Source organism: Platichthys flesus, chromosome 22 (genome assembly GCF_949316205.1).
Source record: "Platichthys flesus chromosome 22, fPlaFle2.1, whole genome shotgun sequence".
Classification (NCBI taxonomy): domain Eukaryota; kingdom Metazoa; phylum Chordata; class Actinopteri; order Pleuronectiformes; family Pleuronectidae; genus Platichthys; species Platichthys flesus.
In genome coordinates, this window is record NC_084966.1 from 2,925,037 (window position 1) to 2,937,709 (window position 12,673).

Here is a 12,673-nt window from a genome sequence, read left to right on the forward strand (position 1 = left end):
TATTATTACAGTTTTGATTTATTCATAAGTCTTAAAAGGTATTTACATGAGCAGTCATTAAGTAAAAATGTTTTTTAATTTCATCTCACAGATAATAAAAGGCATCTACATGACAGACTAAGAAACAAAGGGGCAGATCACAACGTGCCATCCTTTATCTTGCATCGTCTTTTTTCATAATGTCTTTGGCAAGAGTGGTTTTCTGTGCAGTAGGTTGCCTCAGTTACAATAGAAAATATTGCACACGCTTTTTCTTTCTTTACAGAAAACAGGTTAAAACATTGTGGTTCACTTGGCTTCAGACGCTTCTTATATGCGTCCAATGGCCTAAAATAGAGCGAATAATTCTTTCAATTGTTGTTGGTGGGAGAAGAGAGAGAAATGCATCTGCTGTAACGGCACCTCGATGGAGAGGAACAGGAAATGTAAAAGTTATGTGCATGACTTGAAGAATGTATGTGTTGTTACAGCAGCGGCATTTATTCCTAATAAAAACACTCCTGTGGAAAAACACTGCAGATAAAATGGGAGCCCAGCTGTTAAAACAGATAAGGTTCAGAGATTGAAATGCAGACGAGGCTCCTCCCGGTGCTGGATGCATGATTGCCGAGTCATCACGTGGCTCCGTAGTCTCCATAGGAAACAAGAAGAACGGGCCCATTGATATCAACACCATAGGATCATGGTTGCCTTTCCTCTCGACTCTCACGTCATGAGGTGTGAAGGCGGCACAAGACCAGAGGGAGACGCGCGCCAATCAGAGCGTGGTGGGGGAGCCGTGAGGGTTGGCGCTGGTTGGCGTGCCACTGATGGCGTTGAAGATGCCCATAGAGTCGGACAGAGCGCTCCTTGTACCGTCCTCCACTGGGTTGATCTAGAAGAAACGGTCAGAAAGGAAGATTCGCAAAGATGCTGACTTTATCCTGACAGGTGCACACATGCATGCAGAGATCGGAGGAACGTTATTAGAAGGAGGGTTGTTCCACCAAGGAGGCGACATGTTTGTCTCTTTTTTGCTTGTTAGTTGTTGGTTGGATTCTCAGGAGAATTACACAAGAACCACTGAACACATTTCCATGAAATCCTGATTTCCCAGAGAATATTTCATTGATTTGGATAAGTTTAAAAAAAGAGTGTTGGACCTCCCCCCTTCCTTTTGAAATTAATAACAAAAATAAGAGGTATTGAAAAGTCACAAAAAATTTGTATTTTTTTACTTTTGAAAACCAGAGTAGGTAAAAAGTAAAACAATAAGTTCAAATGAAAAAATAAAGCGTTACCATCCGATCTGCTCGGGCCGGCACAAAGAGAGCAGGAGATAAGAGACGTGGTTAGTGAACGGGCAGGAGACATAGAGGTATCTTTTAACGGTTAGTCGAAAAGCTACTGAAGCTACACAACTTAAAAAACAATGAGGAATGTGCAGACAACTCATGTGAACAGGTGAAGAACAGATTAGAAAACAAATCTGGGCATATAAAAGTAAATATTACACATGTCAAATACAAAGAGATCAGAAAACATGGTGGGAGTATTTATGACACAGGATCTGAATGACGTGCACACATCTACCTGCTCGTGCATGATGTTGGACAGCTCCCTGGCCAGGTCCCTGTAGTTGGCCTTCATCTCGTCCTGATACTCCTGCTGGTCCTCCTTGATCAGCCGCTCGTTCACCCCCAGCGCCTGGCCGCAGGCGTCCACAAACTGCCTGAGGACGGATCCACAAGTGTTTCAGTGGCGCTGTTAAATAATCTCGAGAGGGAAGAGAAGTAGCTTTATATATTCAGAGGATTCTGACAAACCAGTACCTGAAAACCTCTTTGAGCTGTTTGACCTTGTTGTCAGGGTATTTCTTGGCACTGCTGTCGTCCAGGAAGGCTCTGGCATAGGCAAGAGGACCAGCGTTGACCTGGAAGACAGTATTTATAAATCACATAACAAATACACTGATGTCTCCTAAGTAGTGAGGCAGTGGCCTTTGTATTTGTACCTGAACGCTGATGCTGCCCTGCAGTTTGAGCTGCAGCCGGATCATGTCCACCTCCGAGGCTGAGCACAGCAGGCGCAGCTCGGCCACCTTGGCGCTCATCTCGTCGATGGCCACCTCGATGGGGCTCAGGTCGGTCTGGTGCTGGTACATGACCGCTATGCGCTTCTTCACATAAGGGAAACAGTGGGTGGCTGGGGAGAAAGATCATGATATCAGAGGTCAACATGCAGGATCCTGAGACATATAAACATCTCTTACATGCAGCCAATGTGTGTTTGGTTTACCAGAATATTAGCTATGTTCCACATGTAAACAGTCCCTGAGTGAGTGGGCCTGGATACAGCCAAGACATTATCAGTCAGAGTGATTATTAACAAGGCCAGATAAGGCCCTGAACTTTGGAAGAAAGCAGACAGCAATAACCCTCACGTGGCCTTTGGTGATTAATGTTAAGGGTTGTTGACACACAGCCGAGGCATCTGAGACCATGTTGTAATCAACAATAACAAGTGGTAACGAGGAAGTTGTTCTGTGCTTCCTGTCACTGCTGCAGTGATGAGGCTGATTGGAAAGGCTTGTTTTGGTTCCTTCCTCTACATTAATGAGTAATCGGAGGTTCTCCACTGACGCGTGACCTACTGGTGAGAACAGTCCGCCGTTTACACTGCTCCTCCACTCCGCCCTGCTTCTTGCCCGACACGGTGAACGGCGTCTCGAACACGAAGCGCCGGATGTTGTGACTCTTCTCGAAGTCCGTCTTTCTGTCCTCGAGCTCCTTGTCGTCCAGGTGAGGGGTGACGTGGGTCACCTGGATGTAGGCGTACTTAGAGTCCAGGTCCTTTGGGTTCACCTGTGGGTAGAAAAAACGTGGACTGAATATAAAGATAGAGGATGAGTCTCCACATCCTCCCTCTATCCAACCATTAGGCCCAAATATCCCGTACACAAACGCTGCCCCCATGCAGATTTAATAGAGTGAATGAAAGATTTAACACAATGCACGTAAGACAGTATATTGCAATCAAAAGAGTTTCAGTCAGTCAGGCCCTTTTCTTTTCTGCACAATGAAACCTCTCTAAACACCTTCTCCATTGCATAACTGCCAGGGACAGACATTTATCATTCATGCTACATAAACACACACAAACGTGATCCCACCTTCCCGGAGTCCTGAATGATCTTGACGTTCTCCTGTCCAAACTTGTCAGAGTAGAGCTTCAGGAGCCTCTGGGAGATCTCAGCCAGCGGAGTGAACTTCGGCTCCTTGTAGATGTATTCCTTTCCATCCTCGTCCTCAAAGAAACCCTGCAGGAGAGAATCAGGGCAGAAACAAAAGTTTACGACTTTAACTCCTTCAATGTTATTCAACACCTGGATCTGCCCAGAGTCAAACTTTGAAAAACAGCCTTCAATACTGCCAAATAATTGAAAAATGATTATCCACAGGGGGAAGAAAACAACAGAAGGTGTTTTCAAACTGTGGTTCATTGCATTTGATAATGGCAACTAATGAAAGAAAGAAGAAAACAGAAGAACTTGAAGATGCATAGTAGGCTGCGATTATTTGAGAAAAGACCCCATAGTAGAACAAAGATGGAGGAGACATGCAAATCTCATCTGTTCACAGCTGGACCCACGCAGACTTTAATAAATAAAGAGGAAATGCAGCTAAACCAGCTTTTGTTTCACTACAAATATAAAACTACTTCTATTCCCTACTAAAGGTATCAGCCCTCAAACAAACACACCAGTTTACTCTCTACACACTTACCGCAGCCTTGGAGGGGGAGCAGGAGAAAAGAGAAATCGCTGTTATTAGTTCATACATGCAAAAGATATGAACCTACTCTAATTAAGAGTTTTAATGATTGAGCTTCACTCGGAGTCACTTGGCTCTTTACCTGTCCAAAGAAGGCAACTCTGAAGTATGTGCCCAGCAGTCTCTTGCCAGAATGCATCACCTCCATCACTTTGGTGTAGGCACGGTGGAGAGTGTCGTACAGATGTGTCAGTTTCTGTCCCACACAAAAAGAAAAACAGCAGAGATCGATCGATATTAACTTTTATACCTTTGAATTAACAATTTGGCAGAACTTCAAAGTTGTGGCTGGTGTGTTATTTCTTCTTCGGGGTCCAACATCACTCTGAAACCAATATAAACATAGAGCCTGACATATTTATTGGGAGGGCGATAAAAATATGAGCCTTTCACAGACAGTTTAAATCCAAAATGTGTCCTGGGAGATTTAAGTAACCTCGAAGTCTCTGCGCTGTTCATAGATGGGAATGATGAGCCTGTAGACATCAGCGATGAGCTCGTAACGCTCCGCCTTCCAGAGGCCATCAGCACACTCCTCCAGCAGCTCCATCAGCACCTCCTGAACAAACAGAACAACACACACACTGATGTAGACGTCAATAAAGTTCCCCTTGGGCTGCATCTCCAGCTCAAAACATTTAACTGATGCAAAGAGTGACCTTTCTGCTCGACAGCAGACATGGGAGGAAATGGATGCATCATTGCCTTTCTTTTATTGGCGGATGACACTGGGTCCATCTCATAAAGAGAAAAGCTTCTAGAGTGGATAAAAACCCTTTTCATTGCCTACAGATCTGTTGACCAACTCATAAAATCTCAAATTTTACTGTTAAGCAAGCCACTGCCCCTGCTGGAGTGTCCATGAGCAAGACATTGAACACCTCTAAGATTGCTGACCCTGAGCTTTTGTCAGATTCCCGGAGCTCAGTAAATTAATCCAGAATAACACACGTACCAAGCCCGAGCTCAAAGTCGACTGTATTTTCGTTTCAATGCTCTAAGAGCAATTGAAACTTCACAGAGATAAGAGCTGCCGAGGTGTTTGATGACACTTGATGCTACAGAGGAAACTCCCAAACACCGAGGGCCTGGCAGAGAGGCAGAGCACGTCGAAGAAGATGACGACAGAAGGTCTCACCTCGTTGAAGTGAACATCCTGCATCCCAACATCCTCCATCATGGCCGCCTCCTCGTCGATGTTGGGGGTGATGACTCGGAAAGAAGAGCATCCCTGTCTGAACATTCCTAACACAAAGGTACAGACCAACAAAGTGTTAGACTCCAGCTATGTTCACAAACCCACTTATATAAAAAAAGTATGTGTTATGTTGACTTTGTGTTCATGCATTAAAAATCCAGTTAGAGAAGACGAGATGCCACAATGCTGTGTTCTAAAGGGAACATCTGAATTCAGCTCTTAAATACCCACCTGACACACAGTAACCTACCACATTGTGTAACAGATTTGAACACACTAAGCTCTCTCATACGTGAAGAAACACCAAGAGCTGGGATCTTATCTAGAAAATGCACCGTTGTGTTTTGAAGTCGTGATGAGCAGGTGACCCTTGGACAGGTGGCTCAGGTGCAAGAGGATAGGCTACGTCCCAGTGTGTGCAGGCGTGTTTAAAATGTGTTTATTTTTACCAGTCAAAGAATTAAGAAGTTTTAGAAGATGAAAAATGTTTAGAACATCCCTCAACTGAACATGTAAATTATCTCATAAGTTTAGAGAATTATTAGTATTTTACGAGTGCCCATCTTTTACCGGTGACTCTCTTAATGACCTTTGTAAAATAGGATCATAAAAGGAAGCGTCATGTTACCAGAAGACACAAACACACATATCCATGACTCACCTTTTCTCCACAGGTACTCAGCCACCAGAGCTGCAACGTGCACGTAACACATGGCTGCCTGCAGGTGGAGCCCACAAATCACAGGTTAGCACACCAAAAAATGGGAAAATGGGAAATTTGTCGAAAAGCATCATGTTTTAGAATGAACTGGAGTGAGGAAAATACCTCTGACAGATCTCTGTTCTTGTTGTGGATGCGTGCCATGCTGTCCAGCCAGGTCTTGCGGAGCTCGGGCGTGCTGGTGTAGGACTTGGCCAAGCTGTACTGGAGGTCCACCAGCATCTCTGGGTCGTTCTCGTGCTCCTTCATCTGCTCGGTGGCCATCAGCACTGTCCTGATGCGCTTGGTGAGGTCCTTCACGTCTGAGGGAAACGCTGTGTGCTGCAAAATACACCAGCAACAAATCAGGCTGCTGTGCTTACGGCCAAAAATAAATGTATTTCTGGCCAGTATCTCTGTACGCCATACATTGATCTGAGCAATAAATAAAGTCAAAAAAGAGAAGGTCATCCCCCCACTCCCCACCTTGATGCTCTTGTCACTGTTGGCACAGTTGTTGATGATGGACAGAGACTGCTGGAAGCGGGTTCCCCCGATACCGATGACATCTGCAATCAGCTGACTGACAGCGATAACCACCTGCACAGGAGAGGACACAGCATTTGTTTACAGAAGAAAAATAAAACCATATTCATAGCTGTGAGTTTGCAGAGACACAACTAGGAACATGTACCTGCAGGTGTGTTCGCACAAAGGACCTGCGGCCGGTGTAGTCAAAGTTACTTTTCATGAGGAAGTAGAGGAGGTGGGCGGCGTCGCTGCGGATGGAGCTCAGCTTGGAGTTACAGCACTTGAGGATCTCGTAGCACAGAGACGCGCACATGTCAGCCCGGCCGTCAAAGAAGGTGCAGGGGAACTAGAGGGTTGAAGCAGAGAGACCGGGCGTAATTCAAACGCAAAAAGAAAGATTTGTCATTTAAATAGAAACAAGATGATAAAACTGAATTAACAAGGTGGCACGTTAAAGGAGGAATATTACACCTTGAAGATGAAGGTCCTGAGTGAGGTGAAGACCTGTTTGAGGGCAGCCTCTGACTGAGGGATCTGCAGGAAGCACAAATGCACCTGGAACACTTTCTTCATCAGGGGGTTGTGACCCAGGTCGGAGTTCAGCTGAGTCTGTGGATGTGAGAGGAAATGTGATGCTGACACTATGCATGTCACATACTGTGCTTTAGAGTCGTTTTTATGTCTCAGCTAATACCTTGAATCCCATGATGAAGATGCTGAGTGTGTCCAGCACAGTCAGACACACCTCTGTGGACACGTTGGCCTCCAGCAGACACTGGCTGCTCACATCTGCTTCTGTATGACTGTACACTGCACAGAACGCACGAGGTCACGCTCACAGATATCACTTTATTGGAGCAATAAATATGCACAGAACATGGTCTACCGGCGGTGCATTGCTTTTATTATTATATTATTACGTATAAATGATTACAGGATCATTTGCTAGGCAGGTGCTTGCATGATTTACATTGCAACAATCATTAACTGTCAATAGAAGCCAGTAAAACACAGATTCATTGAAGCCCAGAGGCTTCAGAGGCACAAAAATGCCTAACTTATACCAGCTCGACACAATTTACTTTAATTTAACAAAACAAGGCTGTGGTCCTAAGTGCATTAAGGTCAAAATCCAATTCTGTTGGTTTCCAGCATGACATGATGCCATCTCCCATTCCCTTTTAAAGCCAGGAGCACTTGCACAGTGGCTGGGTGCTTTTGTAAGAGTAGTAAGAGAGGAAGCTTCTCTGCAGAGGAAACACTTTGCACTTCTGTAATCTGAGTTTGACTTTACATTAACAGTGAAATACACAGCCTCAGGAAAAACAATGCACCTGACCACTCCTCAAGCATATTTCCTATCAAATCAACTTTGCCTCTGTGTTGGTTGGAAACATAGGTTGTGTATAAAGATGGATGACGTGCCATTATCTGTTCATTTATGTCTCATGTGTAAAGTTAAGGTCGGTGGGGCTCACTGTTGTTAAAGGTATGTGCGGTCTCCAGATTTCCCAGCTGCTGCAGGCGGGCGTGCAGGATCCCTGCCCTGTTGCGAGACACAGGTAGAGTCAGAGACTTCCTGTCTGGAGCCACAGGCCCTGCCCCCTCCTGGCTCCTGTTGAGGAGATTGGACAGTGGTTAAACTACAGTCATGTGACAGCAATGCTGATGCATATAGTACATAAAGGGCCACAAAAGGATGAGATAAAGAAATGTAATAAAAAATACAGCAGATTCTTGATTAGCTAGAATGTTTGAACTTTGTTAATAAAGACAAATGGCAGCATCATGCATTGAATTAAGCAAAGTGAGAAATAAAAAAGACAGGGGTTTCTTACCCATGCATGAGGGGCCAGGGGCCGGGACATTAACCACAAAACAACTTGCCAGCAGTGTTAACAAATGAGAGAACAAACCAAGAGCGGTTAAAAGACCTTGTGTTTATAAGTCTGGGCTGAGTTGTGAGTCTCAGATCAGTGTTATTGATAACACCATGTTACTTTGAGTTGAAGAACTAATTGATAAAGTCAGTACCTGGCGATGAATCTCTTCCCCATGTATCTGAACTGATGAAGGCAGACTCTGCAGGAGAAACACAACCATTCAGAGAATCACACCTTGCATGCAAGTCAGATTGTCCTGATTTATTTACTGATGTTTGCACAAAGCCTCTCAATCTCTGTACTTACTCTATTAATGTAAAGAAGTCCATCAGCTCTGAGGAGGCTGCTTTGTTCCAGTAAGCAAAAAGAGCCTCTAAAGAGACAAAATGGAATAAAAAAATTCACTCTAGGCCTGTAGTTAAAAACATCTAAATACTAATCATATAATATACTTGTGACAGACTCTCTTACCCTCGGACATGCTCTTGAGAATATGCAGAAAGCACATGAGCAGGTGTTTGATCTCGTCCCGGTCCAGTTTGTCACAGCGCAGCATGGTGCTGCCCAGAGCCGACGCACACTGGTTCTGATGCACAGGAAGAAATGAAAGGGAGAGAAAAGGTTTCAGACTTCAAAGATAGAAAGAACATTCAACATTTCTATTTTTGGAGGGGAAATGAACACAAGAGCAGAAAAGGGTCACGCTTGCTGAAGCAGTTCTGTGCTCGGACAGAACAACATCAGTTGCAGGTTTGAAGAAACACTCTCAAGTGAAAAAGTTCAAAAGGTCAGTTCAACGTCTGAGTTGGTAAGAGCATGCACACTCCCTCATGTGGGACACTCAGAGGAGAAGAATGTTGGGAGGAAACCCTGGGATGATTTTGGACATATTGTACAGATGTGTGCAAACTTCAGAGTATGTTTTGGTCTCTGAAGAGGAAAGTGCCAAAAGCACAATTTGCTGAACTCTGTACAATTCCAGCCAAAAGTTTCCTCTGGAGAGGTGAGGACGGTCAAACTGAATACTTGGATAGGTATGTTTTCCTCATGGTTTCCATCAGCCGCCTGCTTGACATTATCACTGTCCTGCAGCAGGTCAGGCCGGGGGACCGTGAGGAGGGAGAAGTCCATGGTGACGCGCTTGGCTGCAGAGCTCAGCGGTGGGGCTCGGTGCTCAGGGTCCAGGGGGAGAGGGGGCACGTTGACCGAGTGCCTCCGAGCAAATCTCTCGTTTTGGTGGAGTTGGGAAGTTACAGAGCGAGTGAAGGGGGTGTAGGAGCTCTGGGGGAAGGGGGGAGTGGGAGGAGAACATAGAGGTCCAATGGCGCAGATGATACAGTTAATAAAAAAGTATAGAGTCCTGAAGAGCTAATTTTATCCACTTGCACACACTGACAACATCAGTCATCAGTCCACACATGCAAATATTGATGTGGATACATTTTGTCCCTTATCTCTAGATTCTTATAAGAATGTGTCAAGGTCTCCGAATGTCAGAATGAATAAAACCTAAAACACCAGGAACTGTTGTGTCATGCTTCTGTGTACCTTCTCCAGGGAGTTGGTCTTGTCACTGCTCTTGTCCAGAAGGCTGTTTCCAGAGTCCGTGGAGACCAGGGAGCCTCTGGAGTCTGCGTGGTTAACTGAGCTGACATTGGGAGTGGAGCTGTGAGGGGACGCTGCAGAGATGCAACACAAATAAAAACACTAGTTTGTTGCATGTCAGAAAATGGGAGTGAATCTACAGTGCACACGTTCATATGTAAAAAATAAAAATAACCATCTGTGATCAATGCGTGACCAAATAAAGTCACCTGTTCCAGAGATGACCCCGAACACGTCTTTGTGGAGGGCGTTTTCTATGCAACTCCCCGGCTTCTGAGGCGGCACCAGAGAGTCCTCCCTCGCATTCTGGGTATAGAAGAAGAGGTATAAGAAACCGTTTATTATGAGAGAATAATTAAATCACACTTGTCATGCTGAGATGTCATTAACTCAGTAGTTCATGATATGGAAACATAACAATCCTCTTATTCAGAATCCCGCCACTAGATGCCAGGCTTACACTGTGGTTGCTGAAAGGTGCTGACTCCTTGATGTCGAGTCTGTGGACGTTCTCCTGGAGGAGGCCGAACAGAGGGAGGTACAGGGTGGCAAGTCGGGCCTGTTGGCTCTATAGAGACAAAAATAAGCCAATTAGAGGCCTTCGCTGTACCAAACAGGTTTTCCTTTCGGGGGTGCAGAGCTGTAGAAACTCACTTTGGCAGCGTAGCGGTCGTCGAACGTGTGTTTGATCATCAGGCCCTTCAGCACCACGATGGCGATCTGACGGACCTCTCGGAACTCCTGAAGAGCCCCGCCCACCTCCCTGAGCAGCAGGCCCACCAGGAAGTGGTTTCGACAGAAGTCATCGGTCAGAGAATAGTCGAGCTGGAGATCTGCAGCGAGAATTCAACACAGAATCAGAGATATGAAGAGAAGAGGATGTAGAAAACAATCATAACATCAACTGCATCTTTCATTTTTACCTTGGAATCTCTGTATTCTCCCCTTTCCAAATGGCATGGGAAGATTTAGAGGAACATAATGTTCATGGCTGCAGACGACCCGCAGGAACTCAAACTTGAACTCGTACAAAGTCTGAGAGCAGAACAAGAGAGGAGACCTTATGTGGCTTGAAGTTAGCTTAAACTTCATGGTTAATAACTGGGATAAAACCATTAAAGAACAGGCAGCAGCAGAGCTTTTCAACCTTGGGGTCTCCAGGCACAAAGCAGTTCATGTAGTTGTTGATCTGCTTGAATACGAAGCCTCGGTCCAGGAAGGTGAAGCAGCGCTGAGGGAGAAAAATGCAGAGCTTTTATTCCTGTTAATCAATAAGCTAAGATTATTATATGTAACTTGACAAAGCAGTGCAGTCTAAACCAGTTTTTCAAACAGAAGTGTCAACCTTGATGAAAACTGCCAGGCTGTGGTTGGCATTATGAGCCGCGTCCAGGTTGTCTTTATATTTCTGGGTGATGTGCGGCATCAGCATATTGACCAGAGTCTCCACGGCGTGGTAGAACGAAGCAGAAAAACGCTGGTTCCTCGAGATCTGCACAAAGGGAACGAGAAAAGAAAAGGAGGAGATGAGTTCAGCTTGTAGGAGAGGGGGTTGAATTGAGGAGGAGGAGGAGGAGGAGGAGATGAAGAGGAGAACTACCTTGACCTTTCCACTCTCCATGAGATACTGAGCCATTGACTTCATAAGAGCTTCAAAGAAATACCACGAGTGCTGCAACACAAACACAAAGTCAGTGCACGGAAAACTCACACACTAAATTTAAACAAACCCAAGCTATGACTGTAGGTTACCTTCAGCAGCTTGTTGCTAGTGAGGAAGTCAGTAGATGGCTTCAGTATGGCTGTCATGGCTTTAGCCAGCTCCTCGTGAACTGTTTTCACATTGGTGGAGCAGTAAGGCTCTGGCTTGAACACAAACTGAGAGAAGAGAAGGAGAAAGGAGAACATATTATAACTTCATCTGAATTTATGTGACATGACAATGATTCAAAACAGAAGTGCACCTTGACATAAGATCGCAGGTGATGTTCAAGTCCCTCTTCGTGGCACTGTGCTACAACATGCACCATCACCCTGCAGACACAGGGAAAGACAAGGAGGCGGTGAGGCTTCCTGGAGGGAATGAGCTGAATATAGGCAGAAGCTTCATTAACTCTAAGGCTCTGACACCTCATTAAACACAGAGCTTCACACACACACACTGAGATATAGAACACATACATGGAGTGTGTGAACTGTCTAATGAGGAAAAGGATTCAGGGTATGAAAGAGAAACTGGAGGAACGTGCTGCTTTGGAATGATGCTGTATCATATCGTTTTTCTGCTTCTGGAAACTGCTTTGTGTTTGTGTGCATGTGTGTGTCTGTGTGTGTGTCTTGCCTTGTTACGTTGACAGCCACGTCCTCAACTGTGGCTCTGGTAAGGACACAGAACAGCTGGTTGAGGGTGGTGGGCAGAAAGTTGACCATCACATGACCCTCCATTGCGTGGAGACTCTAGAGGGGAAGTGGATGAAGTGTTGAGGGAGAAGTAGACTGTGGCATGAAATGAAAGAATTGCATCTGACGGGGCATGAATAAAAAAAGGGCGCGTCCCATTTCCCCGGGGCATTGGAAATAAAAGGAGCTCTGCAAACCTTCAGGTATTTAACCAGCTCCCCCTCCGATGCTTGTTCTGACATCTCCATGCTTTGACGGTGATGGAAGAAGTTGTGTAAGTGTTGGTCCTGAGGGAAACATGTTATTTTTAATTCACATTTCATTCTTATTAGCATGTTTATGGCACTGAGCCCAGGAGACATGTGTATGTACCTGAGTGTAAACTGTAGAAACAAGATGAGTTGAGACTTTGAACACAGGTTTTCCTCCATCTACCCATTTGATCTCTGAGCCAGAGTGCTGCAATAACAAGTGGGAAAAGATTACTATTACTACTAACACTATGTCTATCAACCAGAAACACCATATACAACATTATATAATA

The 12,673-nt window shown here is 45.0% G+C and overlaps 1 protein-coding gene across 4 annotated transcripts in view; it reads right to left on the bottom strand.

The window, feature by feature from the left end:
• dock9b (dedicator of cytokinesis 9b) overlaps positions 1 to 12,673 on the bottom strand; it is a 38,143-nt gene continuing 25,470 nt past the window's right edge. For 3 of the 4 annotated variants that reach the window (XM_062380755.1, XM_062380757.1, XM_062380758.1), the window contains exons 21-52: positions 12,502 to 12,588; positions 12,327 to 12,416; positions 12,071 to 12,186; positions 11,694 to 11,763; positions 11,482 to 11,607; positions 11,330 to 11,401; positions 11,075 to 11,221; positions 10,877 to 10,960; positions 10,653 to 10,764; positions 10,384 to 10,562; positions 10,190 to 10,297; positions 9,939 to 10,035; positions 9,673 to 9,803; positions 8,596 to 8,710; positions 8,431 to 8,497; positions 8,276 to 8,323; positions 7,720 to 7,856; positions 6,936 to 7,051; positions 6,713 to 6,850; positions 6,405 to 6,587; positions 6,197 to 6,310; positions 5,837 to 6,052; positions 5,672 to 5,729; positions 4,951 to 5,057; positions 4,249 to 4,371; positions 3,895 to 4,008; positions 3,152 to 3,298; positions 2,633 to 2,843; positions 1,994 to 2,184; positions 1,812 to 1,912; positions 1,573 to 1,711; positions 1 to 874 (exon numbers count right to left, since the gene is read on the bottom strand). In XM_062380755.1, the coding sequence (XP_062236739.1) occupies positions 758 to 874; positions 1,573 to 1,711; positions 1,812 to 1,912; positions 1,994 to 2,184; positions 2,633 to 2,843; positions 3,152 to 3,298; positions 3,895 to 4,008; positions 4,249 to 4,371; positions 4,951 to 5,057; positions 5,672 to 5,729; positions 5,837 to 6,052; positions 6,197 to 6,310; positions 6,405 to 6,587; positions 6,713 to 6,850; positions 6,936 to 7,051; positions 7,720 to 7,856; positions 8,276 to 8,323; positions 8,431 to 8,497; positions 8,596 to 8,710; positions 9,673 to 9,803; positions 9,939 to 10,035; positions 10,190 to 10,297; positions 10,384 to 10,562; positions 10,653 to 10,764; positions 10,877 to 10,960; positions 11,075 to 11,221; positions 11,330 to 11,401; positions 11,482 to 11,607; positions 11,694 to 11,763; positions 12,071 to 12,186; positions 12,327 to 12,416; positions 12,502 to 12,588 (3,861 nt within the window). In that variant the 3' untranslated portion in view covers positions 1 to 757. Of the gene's footprint in view, positions 875 to 1,572; positions 1,712 to 1,811; positions 1,913 to 1,993; positions 2,185 to 2,632; positions 2,844 to 3,151; positions 3,299 to 3,764; positions 3,771 to 3,894; positions 4,009 to 4,248; positions 4,372 to 4,950; positions 5,058 to 5,671; positions 5,730 to 5,836; positions 6,053 to 6,196; positions 6,311 to 6,404; positions 6,588 to 6,712; positions 6,851 to 6,935; positions 7,052 to 7,719; positions 7,857 to 8,275; positions 8,324 to 8,430; positions 8,498 to 8,595; positions 8,711 to 9,672; positions 9,804 to 9,938; positions 10,036 to 10,189; positions 10,298 to 10,383; positions 10,563 to 10,652; positions 10,765 to 10,876; positions 10,961 to 11,074; positions 11,222 to 11,329; positions 11,402 to 11,481; positions 11,608 to 11,693; positions 11,764 to 12,070; positions 12,187 to 12,326; positions 12,417 to 12,501; positions 12,589 to 12,673 lie in introns of all 4 variants that reach the window. The other variant, XM_062380756.1, reaches the window with a different exon arrangement.